Genomic DNA, 27226 nt, shown 5'->3' with positions numbered 1-27226 from the left:
TACATTAGTCTACCAACTTAATTTTGCTTTACAGGAATTTCAAATCCCTGGTAAAATAAGACCATTTTGTTTACTCTTAAACTACAAAAATACTGAACAAAGAGAAAAAAAAGGACATCTGGAAATTGTTACCATCTGGTCTTATCTTGGGCACATACAGCGGTACCAGATTTGTTCCTACTCTGAAGCAACTATATCAATGTGAAGAGTAAAAGATGCCAAGTGCCAAATGAGCTCTTTGGGGCAAGGGATGTGGTGGGAGGAAGGGCCCATGGACGAGTGGCCCGGCCAGATGGGGTACTGGAAGCTTGGAATGAGGACAATGGCCTTGTGCTAGACAATGCTCAGGTAGAGTGTGAGGTAAGTCTCAGTAGGGCAGAGGAGGACCTGCGTAAGCCATTGGGCACATCTGTGTATACTCCAAGTATATCTCCTAGATGAGCAACGGGCCCAGAGTGAATACAGCCCTGGTTTTCAGAGTGCACCGCTGTTGTGTTGTTACTGATATACTCACAAGAAGGGGCTATCAAAATCAAGTGTTCAGGCTGGACAGTCCACATTTCCTTAGAGGATGATTTATCTTGAGGTGGGCAAACAGCTTGTGAAAGAAGTGGAGAACCTTGAGGACCTTTAACTGGTAAAATATCCAAAGAAACATTGCCACCATGTTTCCCAGAACCATCAGATTCACTATAGAGACAGAAAGAGAGAGGGGGAGAGGGAAGAAATTAAAAATGATAAAAAGCTTATGACTAAGGATGTTAACCATTTGCCATGCACTGCAAATGAAATACCATGTTTTCTCACCAACATTTTACTGTGATGTTTTACTTTTTGGTTGTACAGAAGCTGTGTATTAAAATATTATATTTCTGCTTTTTAAAAAAGATAAAAAGCCAGACTGTCACATTTTTATATTAATTGTTCATAAATCTAAAAACATTTAGATAAAACTAAAAGTTCACTATGGAATATACTCTGTATGTTTCATGAAATAAAAATTCTTCACTGTGTATTCTTAATGTATAAAAATATAGTATAGGTCAAATATTGTTATACTAATCTTTCATTAGAATACTCAGTGATTCAATTTCTTTCCTGTCTTGACTTTAGCATGCCATCTGAAGTCTCTTAAAAGACTTACTAGAAAACCACCCAATATTAAGAATTTTTAGAAAACAAAACTCTTAATATATCTGTAAGTGTACAATGATAACTGGTTTCATGATGCTAACACCAAAGAAAGTCTTCTGGGCAAAATACTATGGTAAGAAATGCTGATAAGGTTTAAGAAGATTTTTGATTAAGTGTTAAAAGTGTTTATTTAGCCTTAGATTACAAAAAATTGTAACTCAAATGAATTTTGTAATCACAGAGGCACACGACTTAACTGAAGTTCACCTGGGTAGTGCCCAAATTCTCCTACCATACAGCAGAGCTCCGTCTTTATTTCAAGTAGACACTCAGCAGACAGAGAGGAGTCCTCTCCTCACCCTCTTACCCATTACCCTCTCACCTGCTCCTTTTCCAACCAGACCTCTGCTGCCCCAGAGACAGAGATACAATGGAGGTACCAGCCAAAAGTCAGAAACAATTTTTTAAAAATTATAAAGCTGGTTCTTGGCTGTTTATTTCCTAAGAACCAGTTCCTCACAATTTAAATGGTTTTTAAGATAATTTTTAACATATGTAACTACTATCTTTAATTCTTTGATTGAATATCTTAGAAAAGAATTATCATTAAAAGTATAGGAGTCCTTTTAATATATTGTTGAAATCAGTCTGCTAATATTTTGTGGAGGATTTCTGCATCTGTGTTCATCAAGGATACTGACATGTAATTTTCTTTTTTTACGGTGTTTTTGCCTTGTTTCTGTACCAGGGTAATGCTGGCATCGTAAAATGAGTTTAGAAGCCTTCTTTCCTCTTTTATTTTTTGGAATCATTTGAGAAGGATAGATACTACCTTTAGTACAGTGAAGGAAATCATCAAAACAAAACGAAAAGGCAACCTACTGAAAGGGAGAGGATATTTGCAAATCATTTATCTGCTAAGAGGTTAATATCCAGATGATAGAAAGAACTTATACAACTCAGTATCAAAAAAATAAATAGCCTGATTAAAAAAATGGGCAGAGGACTTGAACATTTTCCCAAAGAAGACATAGAGATGACCAAGAGACACATGAAAAGATGCTCAACATTACTAATCATCAGGGAAGTATAAATCAAAACCAGAAGAAATCACCGTAAGCCTCTCAAATTGGTTATTAACAAAGACAACAGATAAGTGCTAGCAAAGATGGAGAGCAAAGGGAACCCTTGTGCATTGCTGGTGGGAATGTAAACTGGTGCAGCCCCTATGGAATATAGTATGGAGGTTCCTCAAAAAATTGAAAATAAAGCTATCATGTGATCCAGCAATTCTACTCTAAGTATTTATCCAAAGAAAATGAAAATACAAATCTGAAGAGATATATGCATCCCTATGTTCACTGCAGCATTATTTAAAATAGCCAAGATATCGATGCAATCTATGTCCATGATAGATGAATGGATAAAGATGTGGTTTACATACACAGTGGAATATTAGTCATAAAAGAGAATGAAATCTAACCATTTGTGACAACATGCACCTAGAGGGTATTATGCTAAGTGAAATAAGTCAGACAGAGAAAGACAAATACTAAATAATTTCACTTACATGTGGAATCTAAAAAACAAGATGAATGAACAGACAAAACAAAACAGAAACAGACTCTTAGACACAGGAAACAAACTGTTGGTTACAGGGGGTGGGGAGAGGGGCTGGGTGTGGGTGAAATAGGTGAAGGGGATTAAGAAGTATGAACTTCTAGTTATAAACTAAATTATGGGGATGTAATATACAGCATAGGGAATATAGTCAGTAATATTGTAATAGTTTTGTATGGTGACGGATGGTAACTATACCTATTGTGGGGACCATTTCATAATGCATAAAAATATTGAATCACTATGATGTACATCTGAAACTGAAAGGATATTGCATAGGAGTTATACTCTAATGATTTTTTTTTTTTTTTAAGTATGAGGAAGAGGGCAAGCTGGAATGAGTTGGAGGCACTAGGTAGGTGTGTTAGCTCTCAGCTGGTGGCTGTGACTTCCAGAGAACTCTGGCAACGCTGTGCCACGGAGACAGCCCATGTGATGAGAAGACTGGTTAAAAACAGGAGAACTGAGTAAATGCAATTATACTGAGGATAATGAAGCCAGGATTCTCAGTATTGGAGATATCAGTGTAAACTCATGATTTCAACATATTTATAAACAGATTTGGATACATGTGGATTTATATATAAATGCATATATTTCCTAGCTCTGTCTGTCCACTGAGGGGTCCTAGAAGTAGTAACACCTGAAAAGCAACAGCACACTTACTATTCATATTCCGGTTTCTGAAACTATTCTCTACTAAAAGGAATCAGGACTTCTATTCCAGGGCTGGGACAAGGAAGGTATATGTCAAACTTAGAATAACCATTGTGCCAGCGAATAATGAACCAGGTTAAGCGACCAAATGATGACAGTGAAGGATTAACACCGAATCCAGCAGTCCACCCTGATATAAGTACACAAAAAAGGGTAAAGTAAATCTCTTCCTCATCGTGGAAAGACAACTAGTAAATGTAGAAAGACAGAATTAGAAAATCACCATTTGGTAAATAAGACAGTATTAATAGGATTCAGGCAATAACCATCACTGGGTGCTACAAGTGTGATAAGGAACAAGATAACTCATTATCTCTAAAGACAATGGACTCTGAAAAACAAACTGAGGGTTCTAGAGGGGAGGGGGTTGGGAGGATGGGTTAGCCTGGTGATGGGTATTGAGGAGGGCACGTTCTGCATGGAGCACTGGGTGTTATGCACAAACAATGAATCATGGAACACTATATCTAAAACTAATGATGTAATGTATGGGGATTAACATAACAATAAAAAAAATTAAAAAAAAAAAAAAAAAGATAACTCATTATCTCTAAGGATCTCCCTTTAAAACATTAATTAACTACAGTGGAAACCCTACAGACACCATTTTAACTAAGAGATAAAAACATTTCTAGCAATGGGACAAATCAGCATTGTTTACCACCTGAGAAGATGCACTGAGAAAACAAATGGCATCATTTCCATGGTGTGAGGGACATTTTACAAAGTAACTGGTCTATACTCTACAAAAACATCAAGGTCACTGGTAAGAAAACGGTTATCAGCTGGCCTGCAGCCCTTATCCCCCTTTTTACTAGGGAATGTCCAGGAAAAAAAGGATAACTTGGTCAAATCCCCTTGTGATCTTCCAAATGACAACTCCCAGCAAACACACTAATTTACTTTTCTATGGAATGCTTATAACAGGATGTTCCTGGTCTGTCTAGAATTGGTTATGGTAAAGAAATCTGAAATTTATGAATTTATGTGGCATAGTTGTTGAAAACAATATCACATAAAGTAATTACCCAAGTATAAAATAGCTTTTGTAATTGAAACAGCTTCCGCTTTTGTGTAAGCAACATATCATCACATGCATGACTTAGAGACCTCGTGTTTTTAAAAAAAAAAAAAAAAAGAAGATAGCAGGAAGGGAAAAATGAAGGGGGGGAAATCAGAGGAGGAGACGAACCATGAGAGACTATGGACTCTGAGAAACAAATTGAGGGTTCTAGAGGGGAGGGGGATGGGGGGATGGGTTAGCCTGGTGATGGGTATTAAAGAGGGCAGGTACTGAATGGAGCACTGGGTGTTATACGCAAACAATGAATCATGGAACACTACATCAAAAACTAATGATGTAATGTATGGTGATTAAGATAACAACAAAAAAAGAATTTTTAAAAAACAACAAACAAAAAAATCTGAACCAGAATAGAGTATTAATGTTGCAAAAAGGGCCTAGGAAGCATCACTAGCAATCCCGATTTCCTCATGTTTTCACCTAAAATTATTACTAAAGCTTAATTCTGGGTAATATCTTTGATTCTGTGGCTCTGATTTGATGACCGAACCCTCTGTGTTCTGTCATGAAAGAGAAAGACAGACTGAGGAAGTGTTCTATATTGAAAAAGGGTAAAGAAGACAGGCTAACTAAATGTAATGTGTGATCTCAGATTAGATTCGGGACCAAAGAGGAAGTTTTTTGCTTATTTCTTTGATTTAACTATAAATATAGGGCTTTATTAGGAAACTGGGGAATTTGCATGTAATCTGTGGACTAGATGTTATTAGCATTTTTACAATACTAAGGTCCTAATTTTGATGGGTTGACTATAGCTATTTAGGAGAAGGTCTGTGTTTTTAGGAAACTTAGGACAAACTGGTCATCATGCCCACAACTTACTCTTAAATGATTCAGAAAAAGTTATATATACATAAAGAATAATAAGGTCAATGTGGTAAAATGTTAGCAACTGAGGAATCTCAATGCAGGTCGCGTAAGTTCTATTTTTAAACTTCTCTGTAAATTTGAAATTATTTCAACTTAAACTAAAATATAAAGATGAAATACACATTTTGGGAGGCAAAAAAGTACAGAGAAAAGATCAGCTCTACTATGAATTAAATTATCTTGAAATCTGGTGAAAGATGTTTTGTTTGTCTGTTTTACCTTTTAGATTCTAAGCCAGCTTTGGAAGAAGGCTGAAGGAATTCACTGCTAGACACAGAATCTCTGAATTCTCCAATTACTGAAAGTATAATTTTATGCATGTTTCCATAAAAGAGCTGAATATCATTAGGCCGTTGGGGAAGATCATACACTGAAATAGAAAATAATGTTTGAAATATATGAATCTTCACATAATCACACTACAAATTAACAGATAAACTTATACATTTATAGCCACAGAATACTATTTTCTTAGGTTGGGGGTGAGTGACAATTGATGTTTACTACTACTGACTAGCATGAAATTATAGGCAGCTCAGGCTCTGGCCTTGAATTTGGCAACTTAACCTCTCTAAACCCTAGTCTCCTCAAGGATAATATAAAGTAACTATCTCAGGGGTTGTTATGAGCATTAGAGTATGAATATGTTTAAAGCTCCATATGCAACAAGCTGACTGTGGGCCAGGTACTGTTCTAATCCCTTTGTGCATATTAATCTAGTAAGCTTTCACAACAACTCTTTGAGGTAGGCATCTATTATCTCCACTTCAAGGATGAGGAATCTGAAGCACAAAGAGGTTAAGGATACACAATTTATAAGTGGTGGTCTCACAGACATTTAACCTTAGCAAATCTAGAAACCAGGCAATAATATAACTAAATATTGTGATTAATAAAACAGTGCTAGAGTTGAACATCTCTAGATTAGTCCACCTGAATTTATATACACAAGAAATTTTATAGAACATGCTTGTATTCCACATTTAAATAAGACATTAAGAGGGGTGCCTGGGTGGCTCAGTCAGTTAAGCATCTGTCTGACTCTTGATCTCAGCTCAGATCTTGATCTCAGAGTCATGAGTTCAAGCCCCACGCTGGGTTCCATGCTGGGCGTGGAGCCTACTTTAAAAAAAAATAATAAATTGGACATTAAGAATTATACTTTTTAAATGAAAAATTTTTAAAAACACAGTAAGTGTAAATTGAAATTTATAATAACCAAGATATTGGACTATAAAAGTTTAAATCAAGTGTGAAAATATTTGCCACAAATCACACATTTTGCAAAAACAAGATTATAAATACCTGTAATAGTAATGTGTTCAAACAAATGTTATTCAAAATAACTACGTAAAAAGTTCAACTGCAACATTCCCATAGGTGATCTACTATACTAACCAACACAAAACAAAGTGGGATTGGTTTCTCCCTTCCTCTGGACAATAACTATACCATCTCAAAGAATCTAGTATTGTGGTGTCCCAATGACCTACCTGAAGTCCCAACTCAACCCCATCTTAGATGGGTGGTCTTGACAGGTTACTTGAGTTTTTGGTTGGGTTTGTCAACATGACCCTTAACATAACACATGTCTTAAATTTCTGTACATGCAGCTCCCTCTCCTTGGAATATCCTTCCCCATTCTGGTCCCCATCTTCTCCATCTTGTCAACTTCTCCTCATTCTTCAAGATACCTCAAGAGTCACCTCATTTTAAGTGGGGTACCCTTTATATTCGCCAGATTCCTTTTTTCTTTTTTTTAGGATTTTATTTATTTATTCGAGAGACAACAAGAGAGGGAGAGAGAGCACAGAGGGAGAGGGAGAAGCAGACTCTTCGCTGAGTAGGAGCCCAATGCAGGACTCAATCCCAGAAACCTGAGATCATGACCTGAGCCAAAGGCAGACACTCAATCGACTAAGCCACCTAGGCATCCCTATATTCTCCAGATTCCTAAACACAGTTCCATCATAGCCCTTTTCATACCACACTTTAATCACCCACCTTCCCCTTAGTCTGTGAGAACCTAAAGGGCAAGGACTTCATCTTTCACCTCTACAGACTGGCACCCTCTACTCTCAATACATGTCCATTCAATCAATAAATGAAATGTTGCCAAATCACGCAACTGTGCCAACTTCTGAACCACTACAAACTCATGCTACCTACTTTTAATCACAGTCTTCAGGATTGTTGTGGTATGTTACTAAGTGTTTCCATCTACAAAGCATAATTCAGTTTAACTCTTTTATTTATTGGGATCTTTCTTACGATGGAGAAGGAAGGTAAAGCTCAGAGGAGATGAAGTGGCAGACATGGCCTTAAATTGTTTCATTTCCAAATCACACTGCTGACAAGATCCATTTCAAATCTTTTCACTATTTTTAACTAATCCACCCCTACCTTCCCTTTGAGTAGGTGATCTAGACTCCTAATAACCAAAAAGATCACAGACTATTCTACATCACCTCTACATAAGTATAAATATCCTTTTATCATTTCATATTTCAGAAGCAATATATATTTTACCATTAAAAAACTAGGTAACAAAAACCACTACCACCTGAAATTCTACTACCAGAACATAACCATTGTCAATAGCTGGTGTGTTTACTCCTGCAATTTCACCTCTGTAGCTGTATACAGACACATTAAATCATTTTTACCATGAGATGTTAATATGTAAACTTTAAAATAATTTTTCTTAATGAAGAGCTTTCTCATGTCATTTAACATAGAATCATATCATTGTTTTAACAGCTTCAACATATTCTATTACATAATTAAACAATGCCCTATTCTTGGATATTTAGGTTACTTCTAACTTCCTGCTGTTATGAACAACACTGTGGTAAAAATCTGTCCATTTTTACACAATTTGTATGCCTCGATACATATTTTTTTTTATCAGTAATAAACACCATTAGATGCTTGAACAATTCAGCTCAAATAGAGCTAAAAATCTAGGCTGGAATTATTCCACTGCTGTCTATTTTGGATTTTTTTTCCCACCATCACATCCTCCATAAACTGCACAGCAGACACAGAAATCTCAAAATGAGTTCAAGTTTGCAATCATGAAATCTTACATAGTAATTACTTTGAGTTTAATAATGATCATTCTCCTCCTGTTTATAAGTCTATCCATAGAATAGGTGCCACAATACATTAATAATATCTAACATTTATATAGCAAAGCTCTCTCATTTAATCTTCACAACAATTCCTTATGGATGAGAAGTTAATATTGTAGCTCTCATTTACAAAAAAGAAAACTTAATCTCAGTGACATCCAAAGTCATATAGCGCAACTGTGGCTCAAACTCAGCCTGACTCCATAATCTAATACTCTTCCTCCCTATAACACATCACTGGACCTAGATATAAATCTTTTGGGTCATTTGTAGTAGTTGGACATGTTGAAATTCTTACCTTCAGTTACTAGTAACTCATCCTGAAATTTTTCCGCAAAATCAATGTGCTGCAGCACACTATGTTCTGGAAGTACTTGTTCTATAATCCCTGGTTTATGCGATAGGGCTCTGCCAATAGAGATTTTTATTCAAAAATGATTTTACATAAATTAGATTTTCATTAGTGTATTTGGCAAATCTCACAAACAGCTGTCTGAAATCCTGTCTTAAATCTTAATATAAGTAATTTTTAAAAGAAAATCTGTTTTGGAAGTTCCCTTCAAAGTTATACATGGTAGTACAGTCATCACTTTCATTTAAATATTAACATCAAAACAAGAGCTCCCTAAAATAAGAGTAGAAAGAAGAGTAAAATTAGATTCTTTTCAGGTCTTACATTTTCAGTATTTGTGAAAATTTGATCATAGTTAGAAATCTGTCTCAGAAAAAAAGAGAATATGCCAAGAACATGATAAAAGTAAGAGCTGTCAGAGAGAGACATTTAAATTGCCATATAACTGTATTTACCTGGCCTCTTCTAAAGAATCTCTGAGGTGAGAGAACGGAAATGTAAATTTCTCTGTAATACTCAGAGGTTCACAAACAAAAGAAATCTCATTACTATATATATGTGGCAAAGAGGAGTTCTAAAACAATATGCTGATTTCTATATCCCAGTAGAGAGAAAGGGGGAAAAATAAACCCAAACCTGGTAATTTAATTTCTCCAAATGCCAGTTTCTGTATCTTAAAATACTTAACTGAGAAACAAAAGCAGGTTCAAAGTTGAGCTCTTTACATTGGGTCTATTCTAACATCATGTAGCAACCTGTCATTCAAGTCTCTTTTTAAATGTTCCAACAATCCCCAACAGATTAAAAATAAAACAATCTCCTAAATTATGTATCAGAATAAAACACAGCAGAGCACAAAGGGTTGGAAGAAGGAAATACTGGTAAATGCATATAAGCCTCCCCTAGTGGGAGCGAATGGTTTCCTACTGACAGATGAAATGTCCTGAGCTTCACTTATTTTATATTCAGGCCCTGCAGGCTAGGAAACAAAATTTTATAATACAAGAACTCTGAATTCAACATACAAGAAAGTTACCTATGCTTAAATCACACCTAAATCTAAATGTCTAAATTTGACATTTTTGTGTATTAAACTATTATTTAGAAGTACCAAATTTTCTAGAAGCACATGGCGTTAAGTAACCAAGTTAAACACCCTACACATTTCTAAATACAACTTAATCCTTTCAAATAATTCACAACATTCCCAGAAATACTACAAATAAGTCAGGTGTGTTTATACACAATATTTCTTTCAGTAGTTCTTAAATCTTTTCTAAAATTGACCTACCATCATTAGGAAGATCGTCCTATTATGAAGTCTGAGGTACCTATTTGCATAAAGGAGAAGAGGCACAATACATCTGTCTAGAAAAGTAGGCACAATGCAAATATGGCAGATGGGTTTCCTACATGCATTTCTTCCTCACATCATGGTGGACTGTCAGCTATACAAATTTTACCAAGATTTTTCATCCACCGGTTTACTAATAAGTAGCTGAGCATGTTCTATAACTTTCAAATCCCAAACCATTTTTAAGCCTTCATTATTTCTACGGAAGAGTTTCCAACATCATCTAAGATAAGTAACCTACCTTCGATACTGCTGCCTCGAAATTTCATCACCACCAAAGAAGTATACAGTTGACAGTTCTGTTGTGGTTATATAATTGCTCTCTCTGTCTGATGGATTATATATTATAGTAACATCCTGATGCCAAGGAAAAAAATCAGGAGTGAATATTAAATATTTTTCTTAAGTCATTTCATTGTGAATTAACTACCATATGAGCCTAAACAGTCAATAGACATGGATGCATATGACAGCGTTTCTAAGATCAGGTATTTCCATTCCTTTATTACTTTCAAATACTAGTTTTTAGCTATAAAATACATAAATCTTAATTTAACCTAAAAATGTGTTCATATTTTTAGTGCAGAGACTTATACTTACTTCTCGTGTTTTTTCTTTGAGCACAAATTTATCTGGAAGAATCCTTAATACTTTAGGATCCAGCAAAACTTTTTTCTGAGAATCCTTAAAACCTACTGCTTTAACAAAAGCTGCCCGAGAGCCAGTGTTATGAACAGAAAAAACAATTCTACTTTCTTTGCCAGGTACTAAGTCATTCACTGTTACCATGTAACTGTCAGATAACTTTTTAACATCTTCCAAAATAAGATTACTTGTTCCTCCATATCCAGACAAAGGTATCTAAAAGCAGAAAATATATACATCCCAAATTATTTTTATGTAAGCAGAAAGCAGAAGATTAAATTATAGCCAGAAAAAAAAACCCCATACAGATTTAATACAATTATTATTCTTTGTGTACTTTGGCTAATTACCCCACTTCCAGTCCAGCATTATATATATTTTTTTAAAGATTTTATTTATTTGACAGAGAGAGACACAGCGAGAGAGGAACACAAGCAGGGGGAGTCGGAGAGGAGAAGCAGGCTTCCCGCCGAGCAGGGAGCCCGATGTGGGGCTCAATCCCAGGACCCTGAGATCATGACCCAAGCCGAAGGCAGATGCCTAACGACTGAGCCACCCAGGTGCCCCAGTCCAGCATTATATTAAAGAACTTCTCTTAGGACAAAAACAAATCAAAGAGTTGCAAAATTATTTACCTTCCAATATGCTAAATTATTTCATTGTTATACAAGCCAAGCTTAGATGATTAAGGAATAAAAGATCAGTATAGATAAACTTGCTTAAGAAGCTAATGTTTAGGGTGAAATATACTGATGTTTGTAATTTACTTTGAAATGCATAAAAAAAGAGACAAATTGATGGATGGTGAGATATGTGATCAAACAAATAGAGCAAAATGTTAACTGTAGAATCTATGTGGTAGGGTATGTGAGGGTTCACCATATAATTCTTCCAACTTCCCAATTATTCTCAATTTTGAAAATGAAATGTGTTGGTGAAACAAAATCTATTGTTCTATAATCCTATTAGCTTTTGATCTATCAGATGAGAAAGAAGTGTGCCAAAGGGACCAAACAGAAGCCAAGAACTCAAACAACTCTCAGAGGACAGACTCCCTGGTAGCCAGAGTGCAGACTGGAGGCAGGCTTTAAGGGCCAGTGGGTGCTGTCTCTAAGCCAGGCTGCTTCCACAGGGTTCAGCACTACCAGGAAACAAGGATTCAGAGAATAAAGTCTATAAATAAAAATGTAGGAAAATAGATATGCTGCTAGAAAACAAACTTTCCATATCCTTTAAAATGCACTCCTTTAAGGGGTACCTGGGTGGCTCAGTCGGTTAAACATCCAACTCTTGATTTTGGCTCAGGTCATGATCTCAGTATCCTGGGTTGAAGCTCCGAGCTCAGCGGGGAGTCTGCCTGAGATTCTCTCTCCCGCTCCCTCCCCCAACTCACGCACTCATGCTCTCTCTCTAAAATAAATAGGGGCGCCTGGGTGGCTCAGTCTGGTTAAACGTCTGCCTTTGGCTCAGGTCATGATCTCAGGGTCCTGGGACTGAGCCCCCAGTCGGGCTCCCTGCTCAGCAGGGAGTCTGCTTCTCCCTCTCCCTCTGTTGCTCCCCCTGCTTGTACTCTCTCTCTGTCAAATAAATAAATAAAATCTTTAAACAAAATAATCTTAAAAAAATGCACTCCTTTCAAAATGATCTATCATTCCTAATTATTAAACTGTGTTCCAGGGGCACCTGGGTGGCTCAGTTGGTTAAACGTCTGCCATCTGCTCAGACCATGGTCTCAGGGTTGTGGGATCGAGCCCCGTATCAGGCTCCCTGCTCAGAGGGGAGTCTGCTTCACCCTCTCCCTCTGCCCCTTCCCCCCCATTCATGCTCTCTCTCTCTCTAATAAATAAAATCTTTTGAAAAATAAAATGTGTTTCAAAGAATGCCTTGCAAACTTGAAAACGTCAATAGCTTATTTTGAGTTGTGTTATATACTTAAAATAACATTTTGAAAAATTAAATTTAGGGACCTCATAAATTGGTATTGGCGTGCCAAAATGAGTACAGATTGGCAGCATTTTAAAGTGCTTCAGATCTGAAGCTCCTACAAATCCCTCCTCATTCAGAGTGAGCTCTTGGTAGTTTTGAAAACCAAAACTGTTTCTAATTTCTCTTCCCACAGAAACTTCCAAGTAAATTTTATGTATGAAACTAGAAAATGGGAAAAGTTTGTTTTTGGAAACACTCAATGTAAGTATTCTTCCTGTATTTCAAAGCCTAAGGAATCACAAATAACTGCTGAGTAAAAGGTTAAGAAAAAGAATGATTAAATGAAATAAACTCTGACCAATGCTAATAGATCCCAAGATTCAAGAGGAAGAACTACTGCCCTAGAGCAGGTTTTCTTAACCTCGCACTATGGACATCCTGAGCTACATCATTCCTTGGGGTGGAGACCATCCTGCACCTTGCAGGGAGTTTATGTGCATTCCTGGCTTCTACTCACTAGATGCCAGTAGCACCCTTTTCCCCACCCGCAGTTACAACCAAAAATGTGTCCACATATTGCCAAAGGTCCCCTGGAGGGTAAAACAGCCTCTGGCTGAGAACTCCTGCTCTAAGGGACTGGAAAACAGAGGTAGTATGAACACCTAGAGCCTGCATAATAGATAAAAATGGGCTTTGCCGTCAGGTAGTCTGAATTTGAACCCTGAACCACTTACTGCCATGTAAGATGCACCACCATGGCAAGCCCCTCTCTAGGTTTGCTTCCCTATGTGTAGCATGGAGACAGTGGTATGATCTTAGTTGTTTTGAAGATAAAGTGTGATAATCCATGTAGTGATGATTAAGAGTAGTGCCTGGCATATACTCAGCATGCAATAAATGTGTCTTTATTGCAGTCCCACAATGCTTTATGGTACACAAAGTATAATTTCACTAGTTTCTCAGAACCAAACCAGGAAGATAAGTGAGTAAAGCACGAGCAAGTGGAGACTGATCCGGAGTGAGTGTGAAGAACAGAAGCAGGGCTGCTCCCAGTGCTCTTCCACCACTGTACCAGGTTCCTCATCTCTACAACATACAGCAGTGCTGGTGGTCCAAGCCTTCTTGTGAGATAAAGGCCATATTCATCTGTACATTTCAGGTCCCCATTCAGGCCACCTCTGAAAGGACAGGTGGAAGCTACATAGGCAGGACTCCCACTAGGATCCTGGTTTGTCTTAAGAGGACATCAGCCTGAACTTCTGCTTGGTGACTGTCAAAACAAATGGTCCTGCCCTAAGCCACCAGGGAATTATTAGTTCTCCAGAAATTCTTACTTAAGAATAATCTTAGGGGCGCCTGGGTGGCTCAGTCGGTTAAGCGGCTGCCTTCGGCTCAGGTCATGATCCTGGGGTCCTGGGATTGAGCCCCACGTCCGGCTCCCTGCTCAGCGGAGAGCCTGCTTCTCCCTCTCCCTCTGCCTGCCACTCTGCCTACTTGTGCTCTCTCTCTGTCAAATAAATAAAATCTTAAAAAAAAAAAAAAAGAATAATCTTAAACATCTTGGCTAGTCAACCTGAAACTAATGGAAATATATTCAGGATAGTGTGAAAGACACAGCCCATCTAGTCCTCTCCACAAACCATTTGATTCTTACTTGAAACCAGACCATCAGGATATGTGGTACTTTGGCATTGTGTCCTCGGCTCACGTGGAAGGATGTTCTTCCTAAAGACGACCACTTACATCCTTTTTTTTTAAAATTAAGTATACCCTACCCCCAACGTGGGTCTAAAACTCAGAATCCCAAGATCAAGAGTCACATGCTCTACTGACTGAGCTGGCCAGGCACCTGACCACTTACATCTTTAAACAATTTTGCCCACCACAGCTCATGGGGCCAAGTGAAGAACTCCACAGAGAATATGTCAAGCTTCAGCATCAAAAAAAGCTAGATTTGCCATAAAGATCTACTGTTTAAAAAAAAAAATAACAAAAAACGTTTCAGGGGTGCTTGGGTAGCTCAGTCAGTTAAGCGTCCAACTCTTGATTTCAGCTCAGGTCATGATCTCAAGGTCATGAGATCAAGCCCCATGTTGGGATTCTTTCTCCCTCTCCCTCTGCCCCTCCTCCCATTCCCCCTCCCTTTTCTCTCTCTCTCTCTCAAACAAACAAACAAAACCTCAACCTTTTAAGCACTGCTAATCTTGTAATTCATTACATTCCTTCTCTAACACTAGAAAATGGACCAACATTTTAGTTCCAGCCCCACAGCCAAAAACCGTGTAGTTTTAAGGTATGCACTTTTACGGAGTGTGTGTTTGACCACCCTGTCCTTTTTTCCTTTTCTCAATGATTTACCACCTTTATCTCTCACTACTCTAAATGTATCTAAAGAAATGAGTTCAAATCCTTTTAAAAATTATGATGGGAAGAAACAAAATATAAAAAGCTCTCGTCTTTGTATCCCTAGTTCTGGAACAGAGTCTAGTAAATGGTGTCAACAGGTATTTTGCTGAATTGAAAGAATAAAATTTACTTGGAAAGTTAGTATCTTAAACAGGTTGATGTGGTTTTACCAAAAAATGTGTTACTGTAAAGATGGGTATATTTCAAAATTCTCAAGCTGAAATGAACCTTAAAGGCATGAGAAGAAACGGTTTCCTACAGTAATACTATGGAGACTACTTTTATAACACTTGTACAAAGTACATTAATTACTCCCTAACTTGTTTGTAAAAGGCAATCACCTATTCTGACTTACAAAAAGTAGAGTATACATAATTTACCAATATTAAACTAATAGTTACAAGATATAAGAAACCTCATGGGAGGAAAAAAGCAATAAAATCATCTTACCGTGAACTTAATGCCCGGTTGTGAGTGAATTCCCAGTTGTTTAATTTCAAGTTTAGCCAACATACAAGATAATCGAGTAGGTGCAAATAACACAGAGATGTGAATGTCTTCTTTTGGACGCATTCTAATCTCACAGTTACTGGTTAGTCGTTCTTCTGAACCAAAAGTGTGCTGAAGCTACAATTTAAAAACAATCACTGCATACAACAAAGGAGGAGCCCAAATAAAACTACCATCAACCCAAAGCTTCAAAGACGAAGACACACGGTCTGCATACGTAAGTGGTCTAAAAGAACATGAAACAGCACCATGCACTCTACGAACCTGAAAGCAGTCCTGGTCTTGTCCTCTAATGAGCAGTCGCAGATGCTGGGTTGTAGATGTACAATTATTTCGTAAAGCTAGCTTCTGAAGCCTAGGAACAATTACACATTGTAAATGTAGTTTTCCTCTGTGGATATTGCTACAACTATAAAACCAAAGCCAATTAAAACTGACTGCAATGTTTAGAGATGGACTGGATTACATATGCCATTTTATTAGCAGCCTGGAAAGGTATCTCCACAGTCCTCGGATTCCACATTTCTGAAAACATACTCAAAACATATTCACCTTGTCAGAGAAACTCTTTGGTTTAATCATTCTCCTATTATAGCTCCTTAGCCGACCTTATTTATACTATACATATAAGTCTTATCTGTCTTGTAAAACAACCAAATGAAAATCCACATTAACAAATTCATTAAGTCTCTAAGTCAATACCATGCTTAGCTTGAATTCCTACCTTTCATGGCAACAAGGAGTCCCAGGCACATTGCTTAGATTTTTCACTCTAAGAGCCTCATTTGCACAAATTGGTCTTTTAAACGGTACACTGAATTAACCATACTTTTAAAAAACTTATAATATGCAAGTACAATAGACTTATGAATAACAGCTGGCTGGTGGTAAAAAACAATCCTTCAATCTTTGAAAACATATGAATCCTATCTTCATTGGGAGAATAGGAAATCATGAGTAAATCTCCATTGTATTCAAATTCTGAATATTGACAGTTACATTATTTAAACTGTGGTCTATGTCTTGTCCAACTTGGGATAAAGGGGAAAGGTTGCTGAGCTTAACCTCAGAATAAAATCTAAGACCTTCCGCTATCAGCAGACCCGGGAAAAGCATTCATAGGAACACTGACTGGGAAAGAGTCACTGAAAAAATAATTCTTTAAAAGCTTTTATATTTTATCTATTTTTAAAGAAATGTGGTTATCATTTTCAAGTAGTAGAGCTACCAATTTGGGGGGGGAGGGGTTCAGTTTCTAGTTTTAAAAAGGAACTATACAAAATAAAAAGGGTTAACTTCATTATTATATAGGGTCCACACAAATTAATAAGAAAAAAATACTAAACCCTAAGCAACAAATAGCCAAACTACATATGCAGACTTATGAGAAACTAGAATGAGTGAATGAATATATGGAAAAATGCAGAACTTCAAAAATCCAAAAACATCAGAATGAAGTACCACTTCATTTGGACCACTTTACCCTGAGAAAATATAATTTTAATTTATTAATTATCATTTCTATCTATAACTGAGGCAAAACCCATTACTCAATGACACGTCATATGTGACGTGTCCACTGCCCCCCCATTATATATGAATTTTTTCTTTACTCTAGAAGAGCTACTTCAAATCTCCATTTTTTAAAAAAATTTTTTATTGTTATGTTAATCCCCATACATTACATCATTAGTTTTAGACATAGTGTTCCATGATTCATTGTTTGTGCATAACACCCAGTGCTCCATGCAGAACGTGCCCTCCTCAATACCCATCACCAGGCTAACCCATCCTCCCACCCCCCTCCCCTCTAGAACCCTTAGTTTGTTTTTCAGAGTCCATCGTCACTCATGGTTCTTCTCCCCCTCCGATTTCCCCCCCTTCATTCTTCCCCTCCTGCTACATTCTTCTTCTTCTTTTTTTCCTTCTTAACACATATTGCATTATTTGTTTCAGAGGTGCAGATCTGAGATTCAACAGTCTTGCACAATTCACAGCGCTTACCAGAATACATACCCTCCCCAGTGTCCATCACCCAGTCACCCCATCCCTCCCACCCCACCCCCCACTCCAGCAACCCTCAGTTTGTTTCCTGAGATTAAGAATTCCTCATATCAGTGAGGTCATATGATACATGTCTTTCTCTGTTTGACTTATTTCACTCAGCATAATACCCTCCAGTTCCATCCACGTCATTGCAAATGGCAAGATCTCATTTTTTTTTTTTTTTTAAAGATTTTATTTATTTATTTGAGACAGAGAGAATGAGAGAGAGCGAGTACATGAGAGGGAGGAGGGTCATAGGGAGAAGCAGGCTCCCTGCCGAGCAGGGAGCCCGATGCGGGACTCGATCCAGGGACTCCAGGATCATGACCTGAGCCGAAGGCAGTCGCTTAACCAACTGAGCCACCCAGGCGCCCCCAAGATCTCATTCCTTTTGATGGCTGCATAATATTCCATTGTATATATATACCACTTCTTCTTTATCCATTCATCTGTTGATGGACATCTTGGCTCTTTCCACAGTTTGGCTATTGTGGACATTGCTGCTATAAACACCGGGGTGCACGTACCCTTTCGGGTCCCTACTTTTGTATCTTTGGGGTAAATACCCAGGAGTGCAATTGCTGGATCATACGGTAGCTCTATTTTCAACTTTTTGAGGAACCTCCATACTGTTTTCCAGAGTGGCTGCACCAGCTTGCATTCCCACCCACAGTGTAGGAGGGTTCCCCTTTCTCCACATCCCCGCCAACATCTGTCATTTCCTGACTTGTTAATTTTAGCCATTCTGACTGGTGTGAGGTGGTATCTCATTGAGGTTTTGATTTGGATTTCCCTGATGCCGAGCGATATTGAACACTTTTTCATGTGTCCGTTGGCCGTTTGGATGTCTTCTTTGGAAAAATGTCTGTTCATGTCTTCTGCCCATTTCTTGATTGGATTCTTTGTTCTTTGGGTGTTGAGTTTGATGAAATCTTTATAGATTTTGGATACTAGCCCTTTATCTGATATGTCATTTGCAAATATCTTCTCCCATTCTGTCAGTTGTCTTTTGGTTTTGTTGACTGTTTCCTTTGCTTTGCAAAAGCTTTTTATCTTGATGAAGTCCCAATAGTTCATTTTTGCCCTTGCTTCCCTTGCCTTTGGCGATGTTTCTAGGAAGAAGTTGCTGCGGCTGAGGTCGAAGAGGTTGCTGCCTGTGTTCTCCTTTAGGATTTTGATGGACTCCTGTCTCACATTGAGGTCTTTCAACCATTTGGAGTCTATTTTTGTGTGTGGTGTAAGGAAATGGTCCAGTTTCATTCTTCTGCATGTGGCTGTCCAATTTTCCCAACACCATTTGTTGAAGAGACTGTCTTTTTTCCATTGGACATTCTTTCCTGCTTTGTCAAAGATTAGTTGACCATATAGTTGAGGGTCCATTTCTGGGCTCTCTATTCTGTTCCATTGATCTGTGTGTCTGTTTTTGTGCCAGTACCATACTGTCTTATGGTTTGGGGTGTAATTGTAAATGGGATCGACTCCTTAATTTCTCTTTCTTCTGACTTGTTGTTGGTGTATAGGAATGCCACTGACTTCTGTGCATTGATTTTATATCCTGCCACTTTACTGAATTCCTGTATGAGTTCTAGCAGTTTTGGGGTGGAGTCTTTGGGATTTTCCACATAAAGTATCGTATCATCTGCAAAGAGTGAGAGTTTGACTTCTTCTTTGCCAATTTGGATGCCTTTGATTTCTTTTTGTTGTCTGATTACTGTGGCTAGGACTTCCAATACTATGTTGAATAGCAGTGGTGATAGTGGACATCCCTGCTGCGTTCCTGACCTTAGGGGGAAAGCTCTCAGTTTTTCCCCATTGAGAATGATATTCGCTGTAGGTTTTTCATAGATGGCTTTTATGATATTGAGGTATGTACCCTCTATGCCTATACTCTGAAGAGTTTTGATCAAGAAAGGATGCTGTACTTTGTCAAATGCTTTTTCTGCATCTATTGAGAGGATCATATGATTCTTGTTCTTTCTTTTGTTAATGTATTGTATCACATTGATTGATTTGCGGATGTTGAACCAACCTTGCAGCCCAGGGATAAATCCGACTTGGTCGTGGTGAATGATCCTTTTAATGTACTGTTGGATCCTATTGGCTAGTATTTTGGTGAGAATTTTTGCATCCATGTTCATCAGGGATATTGGTCTGTAATTCTCCTTTTTGATGGGGTCTTTGTCTGGTTTTGGGATCAAGGTAATGGTGGCCTCATAAAATGAGTTTGGAAGTTTTCCTTCCATTTCTATTTTTTGGAACAGTTTCAGAAGGATAGGTATTAATTCTTCTTTAAATGTTTGGTAGAATTCCCCTGGGAAGCCATCTGGCCCTGGGCTTTTGTGTTTTGGGAGATTTTTGATGACTGCTTCTATTTCCTTAGTGGTTATAGGTCTGTTCAGGTTTTCTATTTCTTCCTGGTTCAGTTTTGGTACTTGATACATCTCTAGGAATGCATCCATTACTTCCAGGTTATCTAATTTGCTGGCATAGAGTTGCTCATAATATGTTCTTATAATTGTTTGTATTTCTTTGGTGTTGGTTGTCATCTCTCCTCTTTCATTCATGATTTTGTTGATTTGGGTCATTTCTCTTTTCTTTTTGATACGTCTGGCCAGGGGCTTATCAATCTTGTTAATTCTTTCAAAGAACCAGCTCCTAGTTTCGTTGATTTGTTCTACTGTTCTTTTGGTTTCTATTTCATTGATTTCTGCTCTGATCTTTATGATTTCTCTTCTCCTGCTGCATTTAGGCTTTATTTGCTGTTCTTTCTCCAGCTCCTTTAGGTGTAGGGTTAGGTTGTGTACTTGAGACCTTTCTTGTTTCTTGAGAAAGGCTTGTATTGCTATATACTTTCCTCTCAGGACTGCCTTTGCTGTATCCCAAAGATTTTGAATAGTTGTGTTTTCATTTTCATTGGTTTCCATGAATTTTTTTAATTCTTCTTTAATTTCCTGGTTGACCCATTCATTCTTCAGTAGGATGCTCTTTAGCCTCCATGTATTTGAGTTCTTTCCGACTTTCCTGTTGTGATTGAGTTCTAGTTTCAAAGCATTGTGGTCTGAAAATATGCAGGGGATGATCCCAATCTTCTGGTACCGGTTGAGACCTGATTTATGACCTAGGATGTGATCTATTCTGGAGAATGTTCCATGGGCACTAGAGAAGAATGTGTATTCTGTTGCTTTGGGATGGAATGTTCTGAATATGTCTGTGAAGTCCATTTGGTCCAGTGTGTCATTTAAAGTCTTTATTTCCTTGTTGATCTTTTGCTTAGACGATCTGTCCATTTCAGTGAGGGGGGTGTTAAAGTCCCCCACTATTATTGTATTGTTGTCAATGTGTTTCTTTGCTTTTGTTATTAATTGCCTTATATAATTGGCTGTTCCCATGTTAGGGGCATAGATATTTACAATTGTTAGATCTTCTTGTTGGATAGACCCTTTAAGTAGGATATAGTGTCCTTCCTCATCTCTTATTACAGTCTTTGGTTTAAAATCTAATTTGTCTGATATAAGGATTGCCACCCCAGCTTTCTTTTGGTGTCCATTAGCATGGTAAATGGTTTTCCACCCCCTCACTTTCAATCTGGGGGTGTCTTTGGGTCTAAAATGAGTCTCTTGCAGACAGCATATCGATGGGTCTTGTTTTTTAATCCAATCTGATAGCCTGTGTCTTTTGATTGGGGCATTTAGCCCATTTACATTCAGGGTAACTATTGAAAGATAGGAATTTAGTGCCATTGTATTGCCTGTAAAGTGACTGTTACTGTATATTGTTTGTGTTCCTTTCTGGTCTATGTTGCTTTTAGGCTCTCTCTTTGCTTAGAGGACCCCTTTCAATATTTCTTGTAGGGCTGGTTTCGTGTTTGCAAATTCCTTTAGTTTTTGTTTGTCCTGGAAGCTTTTTATCTCTCCTTCTATTTTCAATGACAGCCTAGCTGGATATAGTATTCTTGGCTGCATATTTTTCTCATTTAGTGCTCTGAATATGTCCTGCCAGTCCTTTCTGGCCTGCCAGGTCTCTGTGGATAAGTCTGTTGCCAATCTAATGTTTCTACCATTGTAGGTTACATATCTCTTCTCCCGAGCTGCTTTCAGGATTTTCTCTTTGTCTCTGAAACTCGTAAGTTTTACAATTAGATGTCGGGGTGTTGACCTATTTTTATTGATTTTGAGAGGGGTTCTCTGTGCTTCCTGGATTTTGATGCCTGTTTCCTTCCCCAAATTAGGGAAGTTCTCTGCTATAATTTGCTCCATTATACCTTCTGCCCCTCTCTCTCTTTCTTCTTCTTCTGGGATCCCAATTATTCTAATGTTGTTTCATCTTATGGTATCGTTTCTCTCTCGAATTCTGCCCTCGTGATCCAGTAGTTGTTTATCTCTCTTTTTCTCAGCTTCTTTATTTTCCATCATTTGGTTTTCTATCTCACTGATTCTTTCTTCTGCCTCATTTATCCTAGCAGTTAGCGCCCCCATATTTGATTGCACCTCATTAATAGCCTTTTTGATTTCTACTTGGTTAGATTTTAGTTCTTTTACTTCTCCAGAAAGGGTTTCTCTAGTAACTTCCATGCTTTTTTCAAGCCCAGCTAGTATCTTTAAAGTGATGATTCTGAACTCTAGATCTGACATCGTACTAATGTCCGTATTGAGTAGGTCCCTGGCAGTCAGTACTACCTCTTGTTCTTTTTGTTGAGGTGATTTTTTCCGTCTTGTCATTTTGTGCAGAGGAGAATAGATTAATGAGAGAACAAAATGCTAGCAGGGTAACAATGTCCCCAGAAAATATACTCTAAACAAATCAGAAAAGACCTGAAGCAGTGGGAAAAGAAAGGGAAAGAGAGAAAAAAGAAAAAGAAAGAAAAAAAGAAAAAAGAAAAAGATAAAAATAAAGATAAAAACAAACAAAAGCAGAACAAAACAAAACAAAACAAAAACAGAATGTGATCAAATATGATCAGGCTGGTTTATAGATCAGTGCCACACACTAGATTTTGGGTGTATTTTGGTCTGTTGAAAGAAAGTCCCTCCCAAAATTTTAAAGAAAGAAAAACTTATCTATGTACAAAAATAAGGGTTGATATGATGAAGGGATGCAATATGACTGTAAAGATGGAAATTATAAAAAATTTTATAAAAGGATTTGATAAGTTGTTTGAAAAAAGAAAGAAAAGGATTAAAAAAAAAAAGAAAGAAAGAAAAAAGGGAGAGAATGTGATCAGGCAGGGGAGTAGAAAAAAACCATACACTAGAGATTTAGAGTATATTTTGATCTGTTAGAAGAAACTATCTCAAGATTTTAAAGAGAGAACAACTTATATATATATGCCAAAAATACGGGTAACTACTATGAAGGGATAGAATATGACTTTAAAAATGAAAAATAAAAATGTTTTTTTTTAAAAAAGGGATTGATAAGATGTTGGTTGAAAAAGGGAAAAAGAAAAATTCAAAAAAAAAGAAAAAAAGAAAAAAGAAAAAAAGACAGTTAAAAAAAATAATTAACTTTGAAAGACTAAAGAATCATGGTAAAAAAGCCATGAATTCTATGTGCAGTATTCCCCTAGCGCTGGAGTTCTGCCTTTCTCATTGATGGGTAAACTTGGTCTTGGCTGGCTGTTCTCGCTGATCTTCTGGGGGAGGGGCCTGTTGCCGTGGTTCCCAAATGTCTTTGCCGGAGGCGGAATTGCCCCGCCCTTGCCGGTCCGGGCTAAGTAATCTGCTCGGGTTTGCTCTCCAGAGCTTTTGTTCCCTGCAAGCTTTCCCTACAGCTTTGGAGGCAGAGAGTGAAAATGGCGGCCTCCCAGTCTCCGCCCCGGAGGAGCCGAGAACTTGGGGTCCCGCTCCTCAGCGAGCCCCCAGAGAAAAGCAGTCAGTCACTCCCGTCTCCCCGGTCTCCGGCCACACTCCACGCTCACCCGGCCTGTGACCGCGCCTTTCTATCTGGCACCCGACCCCGGGTGGAGTCTCCAAACCCAGCAGATCCCCGCGGTGCGCTCCCGCACCTCTTCTCCCGGGGGAAGAAGGTGAGTCTCCCCGGATCTGCCACTTGTTGGGTCCCTGCTGGAGGAGCAGTGGCCCAACTGTGCCGCAGATCACGGTTTATGGCAACCCCGAGCTGAGAGCCCGCGCCTGGGCTCCGTCTCTGCAGCCGGCTTCCCCGCTCCAATACCTGGGAGCTCTGCCGCACTCAGGCACCCCCGGTCTTTCTGTGACCCCGAGGGTCCTGAGACCACACCGTCCCGCGAGGGTTCCACCCCCCACTTCGCCACCAGAGTGATGTCCCTCAGCGGAGCAGACTTCTAAAAGTTCCGATTTTGTGCTGCGGGGCTCTATCACTTGCCAGAAGCCGCGGACGGAGGCCCCTCCCCCGCCGTCTATCCTTCCGAATAACGCCTCAGATTCACTTCTCCGCACGTCCTACCTTCCAGAAAGTGGTCGCTTTTCTGTTCAGAGAGTTGTTGCTATTCTTTTCTTCGATCTCCTGTTGAGTTCGTAGGTATTCAGAATGGTTTGATCCCTATCCAGCTGAATTCCTGAGAGGAGACGAAATCCAGGTCTCCTACTCCTCCGCCATCTTGCTCTGCCCCCCAAATCTCCATTTTTAAGAAGCACCTTCTTCCACAAAGACAGGCAGAGAATAGGCAAGTAACCACATTGGAAGGGCACCTCGTAGGCACCAGCATCCCCCACCCTGTTTCTGAGTCCTCTCCCAGCATGCACTGGGTCACAGTCTCTGACTGTTTCATAGGACATTTTTAATGGACAGAAAATAGGAAGATCTCTTTATAAGCAGAGAGCACACCACTTTATCATAAACTCTGCTGCAACATCCTTACAAAGGAGTAGCACAAGATAGTTGGGTGGGAAAAATAATCGCTCTTTGCAGGACATTACCACGGAGGAAAGGGGACTAGAGAAACTCAAGTCCATAGTTTAGCTAGGCAGGCACTACACCAAATACTGTATGTACATTAGCATGTTTCCTATGGACGTACTGCTTTCAACAAGCCCACTTCTAGCCGTCATGTGGCGTAGCATCCAAGGACTAAGGCAGTGTCCTCACATGACTGGCAAGCTCCTCCAGGCTGAGTTAAGACACCTAACCAACTATAAACAGGGGACACAACAGCTTTTCAGGTCAATTCCCTGTGCTGGCATGGGGCTTACACTTGGATTATCTGTTGGATTAGAAGGAGGTCCATGAATCTCTATGAGGAAGGGAAGTCAAGAAATAAAGGAGGACAGCCTGAAGTTCCTTCACTCAGGAGAGGGCCAGGGAAAAAATGCCACTGACAAGTCCAGAAGTATGCACAAGACAGTGCATCCATTTTCAACTTAACTAATGTAATTTCTTATTTAAAAAAAAAAAAAAAAAAAGTTTAGCACACATTAATTTTTTCAGATGAGCTGTAAGATTTAGGATGTTGTGGCATCTGGAGTAGCTAGATTTTTTTTTAATTTTTTTAATGTTTTATTGTTATGTTAATCACCATACATTACATCATTAGTTTCTGATGTAGTGTTCCATGATTCATTGTTTGTGCATAACACCCAGTGTGTGAGCAGCTAGATTTTAAGAGCAGCCATTTCTACCATATTAATCATTTGCTGCAAATTTTATCACAGGGCGGGGAATTCTGTCAGGAACAACACAAGGATGATGATGACTCTTACTGAGCTCTCCTCTGCCTTTGATTAAAGGAAAGAGCAATAACAGAATAAGCTGTGCATCCACAGAGACACTCAGTAACTGATGCTTGCCAGAGTCTGCACTGTAATAATGACTATGGTTGCCAGGGTATACTGGAAAGTGATTTTCCTCTTCCTTTTACTTAGACATCAATGGCTGATTTGAACAGCTAAGTTATTTCAGCCACCTTCCAGAGCACAGAACTTCAAGGTCTCAATCACTATTTGTACATGTATTGGAGTAGATCACAAATCAATGTTTCCAGGAAAAATATGGCATATAGACACTGTTCAGGTTCAACTGTACAGAGCTGGAAAAACCTACACAGGAATATGCCTTTGTTCAGCCCTTCCTCTCAATGTGTATTCCATCCTAACCGGTTGCAAAAAGCTTAACTAACAACACAGGAGCTACTAAAGAGGGCACAATACCTCAAACCCCCTGCCATTCAGGATTTTTCAAAGGTCTAGCTGAGCAAATCTTTACTGAGAGCTGCTTAAAGGACACACAGCCCACCATTCTTCTAGGGGCCTAAGCTGTCTCAATCAAGCCACCACATGCTTCAGTACCCAGAAAACGCTACTAGCTGAGTGTTCACATGTGACGCGTCCAGACTGGACTGAGCACCTCAAAGGGGGAGCATCCTGATAGGAGTATTTACTGTGAAGTTGTCTTACTTTGAGACTCACTATATTATGGATTTCTCTTTAAAAGGACCCTGGAAGAAACATCTTTCTGAAGTCTGTAGCAGGAACAGCTATACTCGCTCACGCAGTAACTGGTTTGTTCTTAACCTTTGAACACTCTGACTTGTTTCAGGATGATGGGGGAAGAGTCAGAACCAAGCAGAAGACCCACATCAAGGCAAGGGTACAGGGTCTACGGGTGAGCCTTTGGGCACTACCTTTATGGTGACCATGTCTCATTTTCCCACAGCAGTCAGCCCTCAACTGTTTTTATCTTACTGTGTCTTTCTGAAAGCTGCTTTCAGAACAAGACAAGGTACATATGATTACATGGATGGTCAAGCAGATGTATGAACTCTATAAAGTAAGGAAGTTCAATCAGATTCTTTTTGCACTGACAAAACTAAAATTTTAAAGAAGTACCTATAGTACAGATTCAGCCAGAAGTTTCTTATTGCTCAGGTGCCACAGAAATGTATGGGTAAAACATTTAGGTCAAACACAAACACAAAAATGCAAAATAGAGGAAACACTGAGGTTTCATAATTACTAGATTATTAACTGGCATATTTGAGGTTGGCAAAAAAATTTTAGCTATGTTGCTAAGCTTATGAAGGGAAAAAATATTACCATACTATATATTATATGCCAATTTATTAACTCAGAGTTCATATTCAAAATGTATAATCAAAGTACACATAAAAATAAGGTTCGAGATGTAATTCACATTAAACTATGACAGAACAGATCTGCTCTATTAAAGACTCCTTATACTCTTTAAAGTACAAGGTATTCACCAACTACTCTGTAAACTCCTTAAGCAGAATGCAAGGTGTCTGATTATTGTTTCTTCCCACCTTTCCATAGGGCTTTCCAGAGAAGGAACAAAGAAACTCTTAATTGCCTAAATTTGGTAATCAGCACAGAAAAGAGCCTAAGAAAACCTTAACTTATTTTTTTGGATTGCAGAGGTGAAAATTTTAACTAAAACAACCGAGTTCACAATAGGAACATAAGACAGCTTTACTTCAACTCTGAAAGCACTAACAT

General features: G+C 38.5%; 1 protein-coding gene across 6 annotated transcripts in view; it reads right to left on the bottom strand.

Moving 5' to 3' along the window:
* Positions 1-27226, bottom strand: part of CEP192 (centrosomal protein 192) — a 142940-nt gene that overhangs the window by 23183 nt on the left and 92531 nt on the right. For all 6 annotated transcript variants that reach the window (XR_013443414.1, XR_013443412.1, XR_013443413.1 and 3 more), the window contains 7 exons: positions 16017-16107; positions 15693-15869; positions 10866-11126; positions 10507-10622; positions 8858-8967; positions 5645-5795; positions 515-690 (listed from right to left, as the gene is read on the bottom strand). Coding sequence is in view for 3 of the 6 variants with exons in the window: in XM_036082440.2 (XP_035938333.2) it covers positions 515-690; positions 5645-5795; positions 8858-8967; positions 10507-10622; positions 10866-11126; positions 15693-15869; positions 16017-16107 (1082 nt within the window). In the remaining 3 variants the exon portion in view is untranslated. The remainder of the gene's footprint in view (positions 1-514; positions 691-5644; positions 5796-8857; positions 8968-10506; positions 10623-10865; positions 11127-15692; positions 15870-16016; positions 16108-27226) is intronic.

Source organism: Halichoerus grypus, chromosome 13 (genome assembly GCF_964656455.1).
Source record: "Halichoerus grypus chromosome 13, mHalGry1.hap1.1, whole genome shotgun sequence".
NCBI classification, from domain to species: Eukaryota; Metazoa; Chordata; class Mammalia; order Carnivora; family Phocidae; genus Halichoerus; species Halichoerus grypus.
The sequence above is the reverse complement of the archived record's forward strand: the minus strand, read 5'-3'. Positions and strand labels throughout refer to the sequence as shown.